The following is a 21,396-nucleotide window of genomic DNA, read 5'->3' on the forward strand; positions in this document are numbered from 1 at the left end:
GTAGCTAGGTTTGCACGGCCCATTATTTAGTAGAAGACTAAACGGGCCCATTTCATCCCAGTGATGTTTAATCTGCACCCTAGATGTTGACAGATTTATCTGCCCAAAATGCAGGAGATAATTGGAATGTCACAATCATAAATGCCAGATGAAATCTCGTTCTCTTTTGTATTCTCTGAGCGCTCCAGCCGAAGCACCGTATTTGCATAATAAGGGTGGAAAAAATAAATGGTGTCTCCTCTCATTGGTGCTTTTTTGTGCACGCAGATAAACAGAAGGAGAATGAGAAATTGCGCGAGTCCCTCTCCAGGAAGACCGCCGGCCTGGAGCACCTTCAGCGGGAGTTCGCCTGTGTGAGGGCGGAGAACGACAGACTGCAGAGGGAGGTGGACGAGAAGGAGAGTCAGAACCAGCGGCTGCTCCGGGAGGTCTGCCACAGCCGCAGTGAGCTGAGCAGGTAGGGGTCAGGGTGCCCCGGCCCTGCCCGGTGCCCGGGGACGGACACGAAGCACACAACACGTGGCACGTCAGGTGGGAATAAAATACGAGGAGCGACGTCATCTAAGGAAGGGGGACGGGGCCTGGGGCGGATTGCTTGTTTTATCCAGGGTGGTTCAGGGCCGGCCTCTCTGAAAGGATGCCATCTGAGTGGCCACCTGGAGGCCGTGAGGGTGTGAGCTCTGCAGGTCCTGGGGGAAGATCCTTTTCCTTGGAAAGGGTCAGGGCCCCGAGGCAGGGTGTCCTTGGCCTGTGCAGGGCAGAGCCAGGACTCAGTGCAGCTAGAGGAGAGGCCGAGGTAGAGGAGGACACGGAGGTGACTGGAGGCCGAGCCCCGCAGGCCCCCGAGGCCTGGTGAGGACCTCGGTTTTCAGGCCGAGTGACTCAGGAAGCCACGGGAGTTTCTGCACAGAGGCGTGCGGGAGTCTGCCTTAGGCTGTGAGCGCATCACGCTGACTGCCCTCTGCGGTCCCCCGGAGACTCCCATCTCGTCCCACGTGTTTCAGCAGTTCCGTCAGCACTCCGGACGCCCCACACCTTTAGTTCATGACCTCTCCCTCACTTCCCCAGGGTGGTGCAGTGATTTGCAAGGTCACTGTCTTCGCCATCACACAGTGCTGGCTTCTCTCCTGCGCTGTGCACCCCTGGGTGAGACATAACCTTATGAGCTTCACTTCCTCATATCCGTGAATTGGGGATTAGAGAGCACATACCTTTTAGGGTGTCTGTGAAGATGACGTGAGATCACGTCTGTAAAGGGCTGGGCCGGGAGCAGCCCTCGGGAAGCAGAGCTGTGAGGGGTACTCCTCCCCATGCTGTCACTCTTGTCCACACTCTCTGGCTGACGGTGGAATTGCCTGCCCTGTGGGTCAAGTAAGCCCCTGCGTGAGAATAACCTCTGCTCCCATGGCGTCGGGGCCTTTCCAGGGTGCAGGAGGAGGTGAAGGTGAGGCAGCAGCTGCTCACGCAGAACGACAAACTACTGCAGTCCCTCCGGGTGGAGCTGAAGGTGTACGAGAAGCTGGATGAAGAGCACAGGAGGCTGCAAGGTACTGGGTGCTCTGGCCTGTGAGCTCCCCCGGACGGCGGGCTGCCCTCTTTCCTGAAACGCTGTTCTGAAACCCCAAGCTTGCCTCCAGGGTAGAGTAGATGGATGCTGAGGCAGGCTCTCTGGGCCACCCTTCTTCTCAGGTGGCAGCGGGAGTCCGGTGAACAGCGGTCTGGGTTCTCACGGCCTCGCGTCCCAGGGTATGCCTTCCACAGGTCACCTCACCCCTTTGGGCCTGCTCCTTCCTCTGTAAAACATGTCTACTAATCTCTGTTGTGTACAGTTGTGAAAATTAAATGAAATCATTTATTAAGAGCGTCCTAGCACAGTACCCGGCACGTAGTAGACACTCACGAAATCACTTTTATGATCATTTTCCTGCTGGTGTGTGTTTGTTTTTGTTTTGCCCATTCATCCAGCAGACAATTACGGAGCACCTACTACGTGCTGATAGAGACGGTTGCTGGCCCTGGGCCTCGCTGTATCCTAGAGAGATACCAGATCAGAGCGACTTGACTGTAAACTCTAGTGTTTTAGAATCTGTTTTGAGGTGTGGTGGGTTTTTATCTTTTTTTTTTTTTCGCAACTAATTTTCCAGATGGTTTCTCCCTATTGAAAGTTTACCTAGAAAAGGGTCACCTCTCAGCTCTCATTTTCTCCTCAGGTTGCTTTTCTTATTCTTGCTGTTGTGTCTTTTAAATATCCCGTGGCTCTTAAAATCAGCCCTTTCGTTATATAACTCCAGCCCAAATGGATTTTATTACTACTAGACGTAATTTCAGGGTTTGGTGTGCAATTTGTCAGGCCTTTATGGCCAGAAGCGAAAATTAATTTCCAGCTCTTATTTAGCCTGTGGAATAGCAGCAATTAAGTCTGCGAGGACTTTTGTTTTTCAGGTCGAGTTGTTATGTTCCATGGCACCTAGGTCTTGGGCGGGGGAGGGTGGTGATGGCAGCGGTGGAAAGCGCCGTCACTTGTCTTCGGTGGCTGACCCTCTGGCGGTTGACAGTGTCGAGGCTTCCCTTTGCTTGTGTTTGCAGAGACCAGGGCAGAGGCATCGGGAGAAGGCTGGAGGGGGCAGGACCCTTTCGGCCACCTGCATGGCCTCCTGACAGAGATCCAGGCTCTGCGGGCGCAGCTGGAAAGGAGCCTCGAAACCAACAGCACGCTGCAGAGCAGGCTGGAGGAGCAGCTGGCACAGGGCGGGGAGAAGGCCCAGGAGGCAGATCTCACTCTGGCTCTCCAGACCCTGTCTGTCCCCGAGCGGCCCCAGCAGCTGGACAAGCCCGGTACTGCCCTGCCTCGCCTCACTGTTTGAAATGCAGCCCTGCGCGTCTGTGCAGCACGTGTGAGCTTCTGAATCCCGCCCTTGCCCCATGGAGGTGTCTTCTCACTGACAGCAGACGCGCCGTGTACCCTGGGAGCTTGGGACCTGACCGCTGAGTAGCTGTCACCTTTGGCAAAACGGTGTCATCTGTGGGGCCTGCTGATTCTCAGGGCAGTGGGGTTTGGGCTTCCAGCGCCCTTATCGCCTCCAGTCCTGCTGTCTGCCACCCCCTTAGTCCTGTCCACATGACCTACTGCTGAAAATCCTTTTCAGTCCCTCTTAACTGCCTTTAAAAGAGCATCTTCACCTCTTCCTCCGGTTGTCAGCATCTCAGGATCTCAAAAGCTTCCCGGCAGGTTTGAAAACTGGTTCAGTTTGGCGTTTACCTCTGGCTTTATTGTCTAGCCCTGCAGAGGCTGTGTAGGGAGGAGAAGGAGGACAGACTGGGCCTCGTCTGCCCGACTCCTGCCTAGGGCCGGGCGTAAACCGGCAGGTGGCCAGGCTCAAATCAATCAGCCAGGCCATCGTCTTTGCTCTTTGGATGAAGGAACTAAAACCCAGAGAGGGCACTGGACTTGCCCAAAGTGACACAGCAAGTAGGTGGCAGAGCTGGAGCTAGAAATCATTTCCAGCTCCGGGTCCAGTGCTGTGTCTGAAGTACCACCTGGCCTTCAGGAGCCCTGGTGTCTGGGGGTCATCATCCCGATGCCCAGGTGGATGGATGTGCGCATCCAGGGGACGAGGAATGCCAGCAGACTTTATAAACAAGTAGTGTAGAGAAGTTTGGACTTACCTTTACTTAGATTGGGAATTACATCTGTCGCCTTTAATTAAAAAAATTACAATCTCTCAAAGAGCACCTAGTCACCCAGCTCTGGAACTTACAGTGACTTACTTGCTCATGGGTTTCTCCTTGGCAAGGATTTTAAAATTTGAACCAAAAAGATGATGTGATGATATGGAAAAAAAAAAAATCCTTCTTGGTTACAAAATAATAATTTTTTGCTTTGTATGTGTCTCTTCATTTGGTAATCAAATGTAGGTGTGAATTTATAATGTTCAAATTGGTTTTGGGCCATTCTGTGTCCTTTCTTTGTTTTTGCCCAACATTACATCATAAATGTTTCCCCTTGTTTCACACGGGCTTCCTAATTATTGTTTTCAGATGATTGTCAGTCACCAAACCATTACCCTGATGATCATTAAAGTGGTCTCTGATTTGGAGCTTTAATAGACATCGGCGTTAACACGCTTTTTCTGTTGAACAGTATTCTTAGGATAAAATCCTGCAAGGGGAACCTCACGGGGCTGGGAAGGGGCCCTACTGCCGCCTTCTGCACAGGGGATACATCGGCAGTGGGCCTTGCCGTATTTAAATAGGGGTCTGCTCTGCTCCTGGCCCTTCTTAGGGCTTTGAGGAGATGGGACCGAGGAGGTTGTCGATGTGAGCTAGGGAGATTGAAGCAGGGAGAAGAGTTGAGTGATAGGGGCGCCCAGGAAGGAGCTTTGGGGCAGTTGAAGTGAGGCCGTTGAACAGCCTTCGCCTGTTTTTGAAATTCGTCCAGGGTCAGCCCTGGGGCGGGGGTGGGGGGGGTGGTCTCCAAAGAGGCATCTAGGAGGATGTGCTCAAAATTCACAGCGCCGTCTCCGTGGAGAAGTTTTCCAGTTTCCTCAGGTGAAGCCTAGAATTATACAGTAGGCAGCAGCATTTCTTCCTTTGCACAGGACTTTTCAGGACGGTATTTAAATGCAGCTGTCTGAAAGTTCTGGCCTAAAGACTGCTGTTTCTGCAGGAAGTGATCGCTCTCGGGCCAGCTCCACAGAGCTGAGCCCTGGGCGCCTTGGCCCCAAAGTTGAAGTGCACTCTTTGGAGGGGCCTGGGTGGGGAGCAAGCTGGGCAGGACACCTTGAGGCCTGGACACAGTCCTCTCTCTGCCACGGACACTCTGGGTGATGCTAGGCAGATCACTTCCTGTCTCTGCCCATTGGTCTCCTTTTCCAGGAAGCCTGAATTACAGTGCCATCCTGCCCCCGAGCTACTGAGAGTTCAGATGTGAAAGTGCTTTCCTGAATTATAGAGTGTGGCCATCATCTCGTGCCGCATATGCCTGGTTTTGCCTCCTTGCATTGTCTCGAACGCATCACCTCCCAAATCCTACTTCGGGTCACTCTTCTGTCTTATGTGGGTTACTGCAGCCGCCTCCAGCCCAAAACAGGTCTCAGCCTGACATTGTCCCGCCTGACGTCCCCCACTTCATGCGCCCTGAATGCGTCACGAGGGCTCCCTCCTCTGTGCCTTGGCATCTGCTCCTTCCTCTGCCTACATTTCTGTCTCTCCGCGGGTTACCTCCTCGCTTGAGCTCCCACAGGCCCCGTGCCTCCCTCCCTTAGCCCTGACCCCTGAGGGGAAACAGCTTGTTTACTTGTCTGGACAAGAGGGTCCTTCCGGGGAGGCAGCCGGGCCTGCTCCCTCTGTGTCCCCCGTGTCCCACGCAGGGCCTGGCGGGAGAGATGCCCAGTGAGGATCTGAATGAATGCTTGTGTGTGTCTGGTGCCTCGCTGTGTTTTCATTCAGTTCTCTCTCAAATGCTGATGAGAGCGAAACTAAAACGTTTGCTGGTTTATTTCCCTTATTTTGCATTTTGTAGATGGTGACAAGTGTCCCGTGGCAGCTGACAATTCGTATGATCTGTTTGATTCCACCCCAGCCGTGCCATCAGGATCAGGTACAAAGCTAGAGGCTGGGTAGCTGTGGCACAGTTGGGTTTGGCAGTGGGACTTTTTAAATTGGAGGAAAGGGGGGTCCCTGGTCCCAACTCAGCAGGGTATTTGGCAGGATTTGGGGGGTTGTGTTCTCAGCATTTCTAGCTGGCAATCTCGTTCTCCAAGCCCAGGTGTTACCAACCTTAGCGACATCATTGGTTTCGCTCCCTGTTGTCCTGGGTTAAAGTGTGACTGCCTTATCGTGGCTTTCAAGGCCCTGCAGCATCCAGCCCGAGTGGGCCCGTCCAGCCACACCCCTCTGGCCTCCTGGTGCCACACGGATGGGTCAAACCATCCTGCGGTTGGGCCTGCACTTCCCTGTCACTGGGACTGTGCAGCGTGGCCCCCGCCTTTGCCAGACCGACTTTGCCCACTTCTATGCCAGTGAAAATCCTGCTGCTTCCCGAAGACTCATCCTGAATGCAAACTGCCCAGGGAAATGTCTTTCCTGATGGCCCCGGTCCAAATTATCCATCCGTGCTTCTGTTGATCCAAAGGTGGAAAGCGGCAGGCTTTTACCTCTGTGTAGCATAATTCTTGCTACCCATTCAGCCCAGCGCAATTGTCGCTTCTTCTAGGAAGCCGTCCCTGATCTCCCTTCCCCCACAGAGGCTTGATTATTCTGTCCACTGAGCTCCGGCTCTTTGTCATCACGCTGTTACACCTCCCACATGGCATCTGTGTTCCAATTAGACCACGGGCCCCTGAAGCGCAGGCCCAGGCCTGATCCGTCTGTGTGAATCAGGGCTCTTCTGCGGAGCCGGCGCCTGATGAGTGCCGGTTGGATTGAAATGAGCTTCTCCCACAGGATGAATAAGCCTACGGCGGGTAATACACAGACTGAGGTCCTGGCTCCAGGCCTCTTTCCCCTCGGGGCTGTGTCAGGTGGCATTTGGGCCTGAGGGCTGTCAGCCCTCCTGGCTGGCTAGACATTGTTGAACGCAGCTCATCGAATGCAGGGTGCCGCCCCGATAGGTCTGACATCTTCCTTCTCGTTCTGTAGCTTCAGAGACTCCTCCACTCTCTGGAAATGACATGGACGCCCTCTCCTGCGACAGTGGCAGCTCGATCACCAGCGCCTCAAACGTGTGCCGCCTGGTCCCTGGCCACCGCCTGTGGGCCAGCAAGAGTGGCTGCCATGTCCTGGGCCTGATTGAGGACTACGGTGCCTTGTGCGAGCAGATTGGCCGGGGCCAGAAGCTCCTCGCCGAGATGGACGTTCAGATCCAAGAGTCTCCCAGCCCCACGAGTCAAGAGCTGGCAGCAAAGGTAACCTGAGCGACAGAGCTGGAGGGAGAGGGATGCACAGCGGGGCAGGAGGTGGAAGGTGTTGGCCGAGGGCACTGGGGGCGAGAGGCTCACGGGTCCTCAGTAAGGCCCTGGGAAGAGGGGCCAGGGAGCATCGCGCACGAAACTCACGAGGTCGGGTCCGGGCTGCGAGGCTGCTCGTTGTTCTGCGGGAGGGACACTGCTGAGGTCTGTGCCTGTGTTACCGCGGTCGCTTCGCTGGGCTCCGCTGCACTGCCCCTCCGCGGCCTGTCCAGTGTCTCGTCCATCCCTCTATCCTTCAGTCCTGCAGTGTGTCCATCCCTTCCCCCACCCAGTCACCTGTCCGTCGCCCTCCCGGCCTCCGTGCTCAGGCTTTGGGGCTGCTGCGGTGAACGGGGTGCCTGAGGTCCTGGTCCTCACGCAGCGTGTGGTCTGGTCCACCACGCTGCCGTCTGTGATGCGCTTGCTGCCGCGAGCCGTCCTGCAGCCGCCTCAAGGTGCTTGGCGGCCGCTGTTCCTGCACAAGACCTTTTAGGATCGTATTTTCTTTCATCCCAGAGCAGCCTTTACGGTGGGTGATGTCATTCCCGCTGTGCAGGTGCTGAGGGAGAGTAGCTCAGAGCAGTTGGATTTGAACCCAGGTCTCTGTCCGCCAAGGCGCTCTCTTTCTCCGTCATCCTGCTCCCTGAAGAGCGTTGCAGGTCACCCCCCTCACCTGTGCGGGCACCTCCGCCTCCCGCCGGCGCCATGCAGACTCCAGGGGAAACATTCGTGTCGCGTCCCTTGCCGTTGGCGTTGTTCACCTTCCGGAGAGGCTCCGTGGCTGTGGGGACCCTCTTCTTGGCCCAGTAAATGGAGTGAACTCAGGCGGCCATCAGTCATGCTTACTGACCGGGCTAACGTCACCACCGAAGTTCTCTCGTAATCTATAAGTCACCGTCTTTAAGAACAATGAATTGGTGTCGCCCGGCAGCAGGCTCTTGCCTGGCGTGCGGAGCACAGGCCCTGCGGTCTGGGGATTTATGCTGCCCATTAAAGCTGGCTCGTCCATAATCTTTTTCAAGACCGCACGTAACAGCCTTCTCGTCCCCCCCCCGCAGCGTCCACACTCGGCGCCCCTGAGCAGCTTCGTCACCGGTGTCGGCGCAGCCAGGCTGACCCTGGATGAGGCCTCGAGGTTACTGACGCTGCTCTGGAGGGTCTCACTGCCCACCAGTGGCCAGTGCACGCTCCACTGTGAACAGGTGGGTGGTGGCACATGCGGGCAGAGGCTCGAGGGTGCCTCTGGGGCCTGTGTCTCAGGCTTCTCCATGTCCAGCCCGGGACCTGGCCTCCAGCAGGTGTGCCCTCAGTTTGGGGAGGGTGGCGGGGGGCAGGGAGGGCGCCATGTTGGTCGAGTGACATGTCCGACACCGCGCTGGCTGCTCCAGGCCGGTTCTGACCTGATCCCCTGGGGCCCTGCAAGCTTGGCCTGCCGCCTGGACCCGACCGTGTCCCCAGCGCCAGCACATCTTTGTTGAGGGAAACCCTGTCCATGTTCTACACGTCAAGAAACTGAGGTTCGGGCAGTGAGGCACGTACTCAAGGGTGCAGAGCTGGCTTTGAAGGCACAGGTGTTGAATCCCAAGGACAGGCTTTGATTTATAGCTTTAAGTCCCAGGTTTTCCTCGTGGACTAGGCCATTCCATCCTGCTCAGAATGTCTTTCATTTCTGATGCCTTTCGATAGCTTTCAGCATCCTATTTTAGTGGGGTTTGTAAATCTATTTTAACTACTTAGAAACTACTTTTTTTTTTTTAACCAAACAAAATCATTTATTACAAAACCATTGAAATTTCCCTTAAAAGCTAGACGTTGCAGTAACTTGAACATGACTGAATTAAGAACGGTTGCTCCCATCTCCATCTTCATCCCCATCTGTCATGGCGCAGAGCAGAGCCTGTCCCCCGGGTCTGTGTGTGTGGGAAACATGTCGTATTATGACAAGGTGAGCACCTGCTCTGATAATCAGGGAAACCTCCCTGGAAGAAGGAGCCTACTCGTTAAGGAAGAGTTAGAGCTCTTTGCTTGGTGGCCTGATAGATATTTCCCCCTTTATCTAACCTATAAATTTTTACCAAAGGCCATCAGGAAGGCAGAAGGGAAATGTGCATTCCACGTCATCACCCATCTAGTTCACCCCTCTGACAGCTCTCAGATCTCCCAACCATGGCAAAGAAGTAGCAGTGAAGCAGCTCTCTCACCTCGGAAGGTTCTGCTGAGCCTGTGCTTAGGTTTCTGTCTTGGGATCCTGGGGAGGAAGTTTGGTGCCGTAAACTCGGGGAAGTACACGAGCAGTCATTGTGCAGGGAAATCTGTACACGGAGTGGAAGACGGCGTGTTGGAGAGGAAGGGCGGCCCCCTGGGTTCCAGCCCCACACTGGCCTTGCCTTTCCTCCTAACCCACCAAGCTCTCTTCCATCTTGAGCCCAGAAGGCACAGGTGCTCTCTCCTGGCCGACTGGCTCCTTCTCACCTCTCAGGCCTCAGCTTAAATGTTACTTCAAGGTCAGAGAGGGTTCCCGGTCACTTTATCATAGCATCCTCTTCTGCTTCATCCTAGCCCTTATCACAAGTTATAATTACACACTTGTCTGTTTAATGTCTGTGCCCCTCTGTTTTCCATGAGGGGCCATGTCTATTTTGTTCATATTTTTGAATGAATGAAAGAGTAATTTCCTTTCATCCTCCCAAACTGGTACTTGCCCATATGATTTTTTTTTTTCCCATATGATTTCTAAAGCATGTGTCTGAACTAAACATTTCACCCTTGATGCAGTGTTTTTGACCTCAGTACATAGTAATGTCTGTTAAATAGATGGGATGCAGTTCTTATTTCTATTATGTGAGTGTGTATAAATACAAATTAGAGTCACATTGGTCTCCCCCGCTAGCAGATTAGTCTAGGGACTGGTCAGTGCCTGTGATGGTTTGCCCCTTATTTCCGAGGGTTTCTCGGGTAATTGATTATGCTCACTTTAGCATCACAGAATTTTAGAGCCAGAAAAAGGACCTTGGAGTTGCTCTGATATGGCTGCTGGTGTGCACAGACCCCTGTGTGGTGTTAAATTGCCTCTAGCCACTCTTCTGTCCCTGTCTGTGTTTCATACAGTGCCTTTTTCTTGGTGTGACATCTGTGCAAAGCAGATTTCCAAGTTCCCACCAGCAGCTCCAGTGGTTTTTTACTACCTGGTGTTTTCTCCGAGTGTCGTTAAGTTGCCTTTTGCATCTCCTACAGTCAGTCCCTGGGACTACTCTGGAAAGTGTATATCATATATGTCAGTTTATCTAAGAAAGTTGTGGGGAGAGATACAAATATGTACACGTATTCATTTATAAAAATGTTTTTAAGTGGAAGGATGAACAGTCACAGAACAGTCTACATGTAGGGGTGGGAAGGAAGAGGATGGAAGGACAGGGATAGAGGGTAGACTTCTCTGAATTGACCTTGTTTCATAAATTTGACTTTGAAACTGTATAAATGCTTTACATAATTATAAATAAAAATAAACCCAAAAACAAATCCACTTGACAGATGGTCTCACAGCACCTACTCCATGGCAGACGCTGGGGGTCAGAGGGAAGAATTGAGTTCTGCCCTCAGGGAGCTTGTAGTCTAGGAGGGGAAGCAAACAAGTAAATGACCAGTTATAATCTACCATGAAACGGGCAACGTTAGAGGAAGCACTGGGCACGATGGGTGCCCAAAGGAGCAGTAACCAACCTAGACTCCTGGTAGAGAAGGGTCTGAAGGAGACCTGGAGGGGGTCATGCCTGAGCTGACTTTAGAAAGAGCAATAGAGGTTAGCCAGGCGAGGTGAGCAATAATCATTCTCCCTGTCTTCAGGCATCCTCTCATCTGAGTCTCACTGTACTGCAGTGTGACGAGAGGGTCAGGCATCATCCCTGTTTTACAGATGTGGACCTAAGGCTCTGAATGTAGAGTGACTTTGTCCCAGAATGTGTGGCCTACAGCCACCACCAGAACACAAGTCTCTGGGCTCTCAGCTTGAGGAAGAATCAAAGAAAACCTTATGTTTAAATTAGGATCTGTTTTGGAAGCACAGTTGAAGTCCTTGTAACCGACACAATTGGTTAATCTTAAAAGTAGGTTAAAGTAGGGAATCAAAAAATGATACATACCTTAAACATTTCAGTTTAACTTAAAACAGTTAAATGTACATTCATTTGCCACTCTTTTGATGTAGGGCCAGGGCCTTTTCTTTGAATATGGGTCTGCTGATTGAAGTTCCACATCTTCTTTCTTTCATAAACTATATCCATAATGTATGTCTGTCACTTCCAATTTCCGTTTCTTTAAGATGAAGAAAAAACTTAGGCACTTGCAAAGCAATTTGAATATAGAATCCTTCTAGACTGTGTTCCTTCCACATCTTTTATTCACCCACACCTAATTCGCCAGAAATGTGGTGTTTTTAGTGACTCGTCTTTATCAAGTGTTTCCTGAAACATATGTTAGTTTTCATTCAACCGGTTCTCTCTTTTCATACACATAATTCATAGGTTTACTTAATACTTAATTAAATCATATAACTGATTACAAGTACAACAGCCATAAACAAGTCTGGGGACAAACTAAAGTGGCTCTTCGTAAGCTGACAGCCCAACATCTCCCCTCTTGGGAGCAGAGGTATTTCAGTGTAGCACAGGGTGGCCTGTGCCGGGGTATCTCACAGTCCAGGTGTTTTATGAGAAAGGGAGTGTCCTTAACCCCGTGAACTAGTTCAGTGGAGATTGGTTCAGACAGCCGCGGTGGTGTTCACATGTTCACTTCGGGGGTCTGGGGACTCTAGTTCTGCCACCCATCCACTCTCCTCACCTCTGGAAAATCAACACAGGTTCTCCTAGTAGATCATACTCCCCTAATAATACCTTTATATTCTCTTTGTGTAAAGTAGACAGCTAGTGGGAACCCTGCTGTAAAGCACGAGAAGCTCGGCTCAGGGCTCTGTGATGACATAGGTGGGTGGGAGGGAGGGAGGCCCAAGAGGGAGGGGATGTAGGTATACGTACAGCTGATTCACGTCATTGTACAGCAGACACTAATACAACGTTGTAAAGCAGTTATACTCCAATTAAAAAAAAAAGATTTAAGCGTTAAAAAAATACCAGCATTATAGTTTTTGGAAAAAAAAAACCCTCAATGCTGATAAATTAAGAAAATGATTATTCCAGATCCCATCTCTCAGAACTAAAACACTATAAACATTTTCGTGATGTCTCTCTCATCAAATAGCTTAGACATCTTGATATACACACCTATGGATAGAAATATATGTGTTCAATTTTACGGAACAGGAGTGCGTGGCGCACAATAGCTGTTCTGGGCACTTTTGTCACTAATTATGATCATCTTTCAATGTCAATAAATGAAGTTCTACGGCATCATTTTTAATAGCTGCAGAATCATTCCATATTATGTAAGTACCGTAGTTGAGTTATCTAAATCCCCATTGAAACAAATCAGGTGGTTTTTTTTTTGTCCTGCTGTGAGCAGTGCTGAGGTGAACATCCTGGTGCGCAGGCGTCTTCTCGTGCGTTACCATTCCTTGGGGTAGATGCCCAAGTGTAGAATTGCTGGGTCAGAGGGTTGAGCACGTTTTACATTCTGCTGCATCTCGCCGGGCGTGGTTCCACCTGGGCTGTGCCAGTGCACAGCTCCACCAGCAGTTGTGAGAGGGCTTTGCCCACACCCTCCCCGCCATCTGACCAGCAGAGCAAGCCTAGAAAACTAGGCTTCTAGTTTTTATTCAGATACCTTTGTTTGTAAGGTTGAGCACTTTTTACGTGGTTTTGTAATTCTTCCTCTATGATCTGACGTTTATATTCTGTGTTCATGTTTCTAATTCCCTTTCTCTTTAGACTGGAGAGTTGAAGGCAGAGATCAGCAAACTACACAAAAAATTGTTTGAACAAGAAAAGAAGTTGCAAAACACCATGCAGCTGTTGCAGCTGAGCAAGAGCCAGGAGAAAGTCATCTTTGACCAGCGTGAGTAGCTGGGCGGCGGCCACCACGGCTGACCACTGCCTGCCTCTGAGGACCAAAACCCCAGCCCTGGGCTGTCCTCACACCTCCTGCTTATGGGTTTCCTTTCATACTTCACCCATCCTGACCCACCCAGACAGATGAATTCCCTTAACAGACCTCTGTGGAGGGGCCGCTCCGTGCCAGGGACTGTCACCTCCCTGGGGAGACAGGTGTGTGGCGTGCAGTGACGGGAATATGTGTAGGGGCTCGGGGAGCACTGAGGTGGGATGGGGAGGGGGTCACTCTGTCCTGGGAGGTGCCTTCTTGGACGAAGAGACACCTGACCTGAGTCTTCAAGGAGGAGTCGGTGTTGGTCAGGTAGACAGGGGACAGTGTGGGCAAGGGCAGAGGGACAAGGAGTGAGACTGCCTGTGAGGAAAGCCGACAGCAGCTCATGTTGCTGGAGTTGGAGCTGCCCGTGGGAGGTGGAGGTGAGAGGGGCCTGGGGCACCGGGGCCGCCGCGTGAGAGGCCTCGGGTGGGAGCCGCTCCAAGCGGACTGTCCATCTGCGTCAAGAAGGGCTTGCTGGCGGCCGGTGCAGGCAGGTGAGGAGGGCCCGCGGCCGGGCGGTGGGATCCAGAGGAGGGCACCCATTTGAGAAAGACACTCCTAGACAGACACGGAAACGCAAGGCCGGAGACATCCAATGACGCTTGTAAGGTGGCCCCAGCCCTGGCCCGGGGGCTTCAGAGGCGCAAACCCCCTGCCCGCTTTCAGCCCCCGGCACCCATGCCCTCGTGCGCGCGGCGGAGCCTCCTAGCAGCACAGGCCCTGCCAGGCCTTGGGTGGCCAGGCCCTCACATCCCTGAGTCACGAGGGGCCTCGTGGACCAGACCCGAGAAGGAGCCGCGGGGCTCACGGCGTCCGTCGTGTGTTAGGTCCCCTTGGCTGAGCACGGAGGGGCCGGGGGGCGGGGCGGGGCTGAGAGGGGGTGAGGAGGCGGCCCTGGCAGACCGGTGGGTGTCCGTGGGGTTCCGCCTGGGGGTTCAAGCCACTGGCAGAGAAGAGGAGCGCTGGAGGCGGCGGGGTGTGGGGAGAGCCATCGAGGCCGTGCCTGAGGTAGCTGCGGGCCAGGTGGGTCCGGCCCCGGGAGCGGCTCTTGAGGGGGTGGGAAGCGGGCTTCTGTACGGCCCCCAGGTCCAGGGAACACTGGCGCGCTCGGCGTTGGCGTTGCCCTGTAGCCGGTGTCCCAGGCAGTCACAGGGAACATGAAGTTACCCCTGTTTGCAGGTGAGCATATTTCAGAAGTAGGTTCAGATGGGTGAGTTACCACGGCAGGTCCAGAGGACAGAACCCAGCCCTGAGTCCCGGGTCGCTGAGCCTGCCATCGTCGGTGAGCGCAGCTCAGATCTCCGCTCTCCTGCGTGACCTGGAATAAATGACTTGAACTCCCCAAACCCCGCCAGCCTCCCAGGGTCTGCTCTGGCTCTAAGGGACTGAGTGGAAGTTGGGTAGTGTCCCCTCCTCTCCCTTCCCCGCCTGGCGACGAGGAAGAGCAAGGGCCTGGGGCTGCTCCCTGCCTGGGCCAAGGCGAACACTCCAGCTCCCCCCAGAGTCCGCAGGGAGAGGAGGGAAAGGATGACCGTGAGACCCTCCCCATGTGACCTGGAACCGCCCACTTCACTTCCCGCCTGTAGACGGGAATCCCTGGGGGGTGTGCACTGAGGTCACATCTGGCAAACCACCTGTCACCGCTGGACACCACTGAGGCTGGTGTCTTCCTTGCCAGTGCCCTGCTGAGGTGGGAAGAGCAGGTGCTGAGTCAGACAGACCTGGGCTCTAGTCACGCCTCTGCCTGGGGCCAGCCTTGATTTGGGACAAGCTCTTCCCCGCTCTGTCCCTCGGGCTTCTCATCTCAGTGGGAGTTGCTTGCTCTGAACGTGGGCAGTGCTGTTCAGACGTTGGGCCCCTTCACACTTGCGCCAGGTGAGACTTAGCTCGTTCCGTACTTTTAGTACTGTTTGAACATTATTTTTAACCTCCACAGCCATGGTACCGAATCTTTTCTGGGTCACAGGCTCCTTGGCGAACCTCAGGAGAGGGGATGTCTCTCCCCAGAAGGTGCACGCATCCTTGTACACACAGAGATTTGCACGTGGTTTCTGAGGATTTAGGGCGCTCCAACACATAGCCTTGGGCCCAGCTTAAGAATGTCTGCCCTGCGGCGTGGGGCTGGGGAAGGGCACAGAGAGGCAGTGGGCACCTTTGAAATTCACTTTGCCCAGTTAAAAACAAAGCCCACACCATCTGTCCCCTCCCGCGGTGTCACAGATTGCAAACAGACTTCGTTGCCTCCAGATGGAAATTTTCGTGAGGCAAGAAATATTTTCTCAAGGCCACCACACGGCACCTATTCCGAATAAGCCGTTGGGCAGCTGGGCCGTGTGTGCCGACAGGGAGACTGTCTCAGCCTTGGGCCCCACTGGCCAAAGGCCCAGTTCCAGAAGCCTGTGTGTCCTCCCCGGGGGTAGCCGGAGTCTCTGGCCATCACCAAAGCCTGTTTAAGGTGGATCCCTTATCGGGCCGATCTCCCCTCAGTGGCGGCATTCCTGCTGCTGCTGGTGTTTGTTGGACAAGACACGGACTGAGGGAAGAAGCCACCTTGCTTTACAGTTGCTGCCCTGAAAGCGGGCACTCCCCCCCCCCCCCCCCGTGGGTTCTGATGCGCTGGGGATCTGCCTCACGCAGCTCGGAGGGCATCAGTCAGATCACAGGGACCTGTGAGATCATCCCGCCCCGCCCGCTGCTGTCCAGGTAGAGTGTGCCTGGCCCAGGGGGCCACTGGAGGGCAGCTCAGGAGAGAGACACCCACGGTTCGGTCCTCCTCCCCACCATCAGGCCCCCGCTCCCAGGACTGCTGTGCCCCCGACCCCCGACTTGGCCTTCACGTGTGGGTTTGCTTGGAGCGGGCGCACCCCCTTCCCAGCGCTGCTTCTCTGGGGGGCTGAGGGGCCCTAGTCAGGTGCAGGCCTCTCCCCTGCCCGGCACCACGAGCCCAGCCCGCAGAGGCGGGCCCTGGGGGTCCCACTGGCCCTGCAGAGCCTCAGTTTCCGTCTATAACGTGGTGTCGCTCTCTGCCTTCTAGTATCGCTGAGGTTGTGGCTTAGCCTGGACTTGAGGAGGGGTCTCTGGTCCACCCTCTCTGATGGGTTATTTGATGCTGGGATGTGTGATGGGGCAGGTGGGGCCTTACACGTCTGGGTCTGGATGCTACAGAGCTGACCACACGCCTGAACCATGTGGGGCTTGGGGGCTCCTCCCTGCGTTTGGCTTTTACACTGTCTTCCTGGGCATCTATGTCTAATCATCCCGTTCTTTGCTCTTTCCTTAGTGGTCGTTACGCACAAAATCCTTCGGAAGGCCAGAGGAAACCTGGAGGTGATGCCCCTTTGAGAAAGCCATTTGGGGGATGGGAATGGGTGTGGGGCTGGCAATGACTTCTTTTGAAAAACGAAGTTGAAGGTGAAACCCGGTCACGTGTTCTCTGTCAGTTGTATTTTTCTGCCAGCAGCGCACGGGAAGTTTCATCATGCCGTGTTGTTGATGGTTGTTCTAATTATTGGTACGCTGTTTCTTACCAGTGAGAAATACAGCAGACGATGCCTGGCCCATAGTAGGCGTTTGATAAATATTTCATTATCATCTGGTTCTATAAATATTTACTGATCAAACAGTATGTCTTTGAAAGTAGTTTCAGAATAGCATTCTCACCATTAATCCTGTCAGTAATCTTACTCCAGAGACCCTCCGTGGGACCTAAAATTCTCATTTTTTCCCCCCCTTCTCCTAGCTTAGGCCCGGGAGTGCCCATCCTGGAACGTCCAGTCCCAGCAGGCCAGGCTCCTGAGGAGAACTTCCAGCCAATAAAGCTCATGGTTCCCCACTTAGCTCGTCCTGTCTCTTTGTTTCAAGCGTGGTTCCCGCTTACTGAGGGGAGAAGGGCTGTCTGGCCAAAGGAGGCCTATCATTCACCTTAAGATTGGCGTGGAGTTGTTGTCAGATAGGGTGGGAGCTTCCAGACGCCGGGCCTCCCACGTCCGGGGCCGGTGCGGAGCTGAGGCATTACTCTCAGGCCCGGGGGTGGGCTCGCGTTCCCCCCGCCGCCTCCCCTGGATTTGCTTGGTGCTCAGCCAGCCCCGCAGCTGGAAGATGCTCACTTAACGACTCATTCAACCTGGTGATGCCGTTATTTTGTGCAGAGCCTAAAGCCCGGGACAGCCTGGGGGTCTTGGGACTGGCGTGGCCCTCAGAGGTCGCCTGAGCTCTGTGCTGAGCCACCCAGTGTCCAGAGAGGAACGATGCCACGTGGTGTGGCCAGGGTGCCCGGGGCGCCCTCGGCACTGCACAGTGACGGCACGGTGACGTCCGGAGCAGCGCCCTGCGGGGGTGCTGTGCCCAGCGTGGGAAAGACCCAGCGAGGCCTGGGGCGGGGACTTGGCATCGCAGTGTCCTGACAGTGGTGGTGGTCTTTCCTCCCCACTGGCCTGCCTGGTGCATTGGCCACACCTGAGCTGCATTTGTCCTGCCCGAGCTTCACAGTGTCCCCGAGAAGTGAACAGGGTAGGGCTTGGCCCCGGGTTCAGATGAGCCTGCACACTGGCCCAGGGCACCCCAAGAGGCACTGACCGAGGGGGCCTCCCCGGCCATGCCCTGACGCGACGCTGCACGCCCAGCTCTGCTCTCTCTGCCTCACGGCCCCGTGCCCACCACCTCGGAGCCACTGAGCAGCCGGGCAGCTAGGCCTCGTTTGTCAGCCCACAGCTGGGAGCATTTGGAACCCTGACTGGGTCTCTGTCCCTCTTCCTGCCCTCGTCCTGGGCCTTTCTGCATCCACCCTGGTTTGCTCTCCCTGTGCATCACTCGTGCTGACATTCTGCCCTCTGTCCACCGCCTCCTGTCTGTCAGCCTGCTCACTCCCTTGTCCCCCCTCTGCTTGGACCGCTTGGAGATCCTCGTCTCTGCTCCCTTTACCTCTGTCTCCGGCCACAGGCTCCTTTCTGTGGTTCCTTTTCCTTTCCCGGCTGGTCCCTCCTTGGTCCTGCAGCAGACCAGGTGTAGAGAGGAAGCGGGTCTGACCACCGTGCCGTCCCGCCCTCACCCCTAACAAGTCCCTGGGGCCCCGGTCTGCTCCTCGCCTCGCCCCCTTGCCTCCGCGCTCCAGGCAGACGGCGTTGCCTCCAGCTCTGGGGAGCTTCCCAGCCTCGGCCCGGGACGCTCCCTCTCTGGAATGATCTCCCACCATTTGCTCGCCGAGGCAGCTCCGAGTGGTCCTTCAAGAATCCGCCCCCACCGTGGGGTTGCGGAGTGACGCGGCTCCATCGCGCAGTCCGGCGCGGTCTGTGGGCTCCGCACCCCACCCCCGTGACCTCCCCGGAGGTGGGGACTCTGGGGAGGTCAGGACCACTCCCGTGTTCACAGGACAGCCGAGTGACCCGTCCAAGGTCCTTAGCTTATGAGTGGTTGGTAGGGCCGGGCCTTGACCCCTCCTGTCCTTCCAAACCCCGACCCGCTCTGCGCTGCCGCCCCTGCAGCTCCCGAGGCACGACGGTGACCTGAGGTGATGTGATTGCATCAGCTGGAGGCAGGGGGCGTCGGGGAGCGGAGGCCGGGCCGGGAGTCGGCCTGGGCCTCTCATCCCAGGGCCGCACCTCTTCTCCTCTTACCCATCAAGTGATGGGTGGGTACGTGGTCAGTAAGGACCTTCTCCGCTTGGGTTCCTGTCATGGCGCTGCGGAGGGAGCGGGAGGCCGGGATCTAGACCCGAGTGGGTCTAGACGCTTCTGTTACAGGTCTCTACACCTGTGAAATGGGGATTACCTTTCAGCCCAGACCTGCTCACACGGGGTGAACCTGTGTAATTTGGAAATAGCTGAACAAGAGCCTTTCCAAAAATCAGCGACTCCTCTTCAGTGGCTAGTCTCAAGCGAGTTTCGGAAGCACTGTTTTAAGTTCCCATGGCTGATGTGCACAAACGCAGGAGTGTAAGTGGGGGGTAGGGGTGGAGTTGGGGGTTAGGTGGTGTAGTGCAGTGGTCAGAGCTCAGGCTAGCCTTGGAAGCCAGACCCCGATTCAGATGCACCCACAGTTAGTGCCTGCTTCATTGCTAGTTCTGAGTATATTGCCTGGCACGTGGTTGGCCTGTGGGAGCTGGAAAGGCTGTGAGGGGAGACCTTGGTTCATCCCGGCCCACTGGGTGGTAAACCCAGGATGCCTGAGAGCAGGGGCTTCTGGGAATCCAGCCGGCCATTTGCTTTAGTCACCCACAGCTTTTCAGGAACACAGTAATCCAAAGCAAAGTGTATTTTTATCCCCCAGTTTGGAATCGAGTAAAAATATTCCCAGCCTTGGGCTAGTGAAGGCCCGCCCTCCTCTGGGAGGTAGAGGAGCGAGCAGCCCGACGTGCCTGGGCTGGATTAGGGCCAGGAACAAACTCCACAAATAAAGACAATTTGGACCCTCCGGGAAAGTTCCATTGTCCCTGGAGAGTTAATTTTACCAGCAGCTGAGTTCTGGAGGCTCGGAAGCCCTAATCAGAACCGTGTCAGTTTCCCCCTTGGTGAAATTAACCACCACGTGTGCCTGAGGAGCCCCCTGAGAGAAGCAGCTGCAGGGGCTAAATACCCAGCGAGAAGGAGGGGGAGAGAGGCACCAGCCCTCTGCCCGTGGGCCGGCTCACCCCCCACAGGCTGGCGCCCACCTGATTAGCGGTAGCCACACTGGGCATCCTCTCGTCTATCTGTACCACCTGCCCATTTTACAAGTGAGAAAACTGAGGGGTGGAGCGTCACCTGAGCACATGCTGGAGCGAGAATTTGAACCCGAGTCTGTTGAAACCTGTTCTCGAAATGATCCTGTCCTCTGAATTATACAGGGTCTCCCTGAAATGCTGTCTCTTCCCAAACCTGCAGCCCTTCCCTGCGTTTCAACCCAAGTATTCTCTCTCTGCCCTTTCCACCAACACGTCTTTGGGTGACCAGAGCTGGAGCCCAGAGACACACAATTGAATTCTTTGCCACAGCAGCCCTGAGAACTGCTTGTAAATGGGGCCGTGGACGGGAGGAAGAGTGATCTTGTTAATAAGTTCTCGGCAGTGTGGAGCAGAGAAACCTGCCTGGGGGCTCCCGACCCTGCCAAATTGCCTCTTCACTCTTGGCCATATTTTAAGTCTAACTCCAAAATTCAATTATCAAAATGACTCATCCCGTCTCCAGAGAAGCCCAGGACGCTGCCTTGGGGCCAGTCGTGTTTACCTCTTGCCACAGATGGGGCCTCCCAGCTCACTCTGCTGGACGCCAGGTGGGGCGGGCGTGGGCGGGTCCAGAGGCCCAGGGTCTTGCTGTGGCCCTTGGGGCTCCTAATAGAACCTGCTTCCATTTCCTCATCTGCAAGATGATGATGGGAAGGATGAAGATTTATAACGTCTGGGAGGCCCGGACATTGGCCAAATCACTGGGGTTTGCTTGTTCGTTCGTCTCTGTGAAGGTCCTGCCTCTGGCCAGCAGCATGTGCTGGAGGCGTCTTCGACACCTTCTCCCTCACCCTCTGTGTCTCATCCACGACCATGGCCTCACTGTCCACTCTACCTCTCAAGGCCATTCCTCACTCATCTCCAGATGGTCCACCTTGGACCATCGTCTCTCACCTGGACCACTTGCTGCAATGGCTTCCCAGCTGGCCTCCCCACATCCACCCCTACCCTCTGCAAATGTCCCCACCGACAGCTAGAGCTCAAATGTAAAGCAGATCCTATTATCTTCTTGGTTTAAAATGTTGAATGCTTCCCATTGCACTTAGCATCGCCTGCAGGCCCTGGCTGTGCTGAGCCCTGCCCATTCCTCCTTCCCCACCAGCCACCTGCCCTCTCAGCTCCCCATGCTCCAGTTTCATAGGGCGTTCCTCTCTCCAGCCACAGGGCCTTTGCACATGCTGCTCTCTGCCTAGCACGCCCCCGTCCACTTCCCTGGCTTCTCTTGTTTCTCTTGCTAGTTGCCTCAGAGCCTAGTCAGAGGATTCCTTCCGATCAGGCCCCTGTCTTTCACTCTCACATATGATGATTCCCCCTCTCTGGCACGTGGCCACAGTTGTGGCTTTGGATTGTGTGAGTGTGATTTTGGGGGGCTTATGCCCCCTCCCCCCATCACTAGCTGGGAGGGCATGAAGGCACAGACCCCATGTGATTTGCTCACCACTCTGGCCCCAGTGCCAGCCACAGGCCAGCAAATATATTCATTCACCAGACATTCCCAAAACTTCTCCCACCGCCTTCTGGAAGGACTCAGATTGATGGGGAGAACAGACAAGTAATGAGGCCAATAGGGAAGGCTTGTTCAGGGGCTCCTATGAGCTGGGCAGGCATTGTAACGTTATCATAGGTCATCATGTGAAACCCTATGGGGGAGATGCT

General features: G+C 54.7%; 1 protein-coding gene across 3 annotated transcripts in view; it reads left to right on the forward strand.

The window, feature by feature from the left end:
• Positions 1-16,977, forward strand: part of CDK5RAP2 (CDK5 regulatory subunit associated protein 2) — a 181,933-nt gene extending 164,956 nt beyond the window's left edge. For all 3 annotated transcript variants that reach the window (XM_030858863.3, XM_060300553.1, XM_060300554.2), the window contains 9 exons: positions 268-457; positions 1,426-1,547; positions 2,587-2,835; positions 5,522-5,599; positions 6,640-6,905; positions 8,006-8,149; positions 12,827-12,953; positions 16,324-16,370; positions 16,783-16,977. In XM_030858863.3, the coding sequence (XP_030714723.2) occupies positions 268-457; positions 1,426-1,547; positions 2,587-2,835; positions 5,522-5,599; positions 6,640-6,905; positions 8,006-8,149; positions 12,827-12,953; positions 16,324-16,370; positions 16,783-16,839 (1,280 nt within the window). In that variant the 3' untranslated portion in view covers positions 16,840-16,977. The remainder of the gene's footprint in view (positions 1-267; positions 458-1,425; positions 1,548-2,586; positions 2,836-5,521; positions 5,600-6,639; positions 6,906-8,005; positions 8,150-12,826; positions 12,954-16,323; positions 16,371-16,782) is intronic.
• Positions 16,978-21,396: the final 4,419 nt, after the last annotated feature.

This window comes from Globicephala melas, chromosome 6, assembly GCF_963455315.2.
Source record: "Globicephala melas chromosome 6, mGloMel1.2, whole genome shotgun sequence".
Lineage (NCBI taxonomy): Eukaryota > Metazoa > Chordata > Mammalia > Artiodactyla > Delphinidae > Globicephala > Globicephala melas.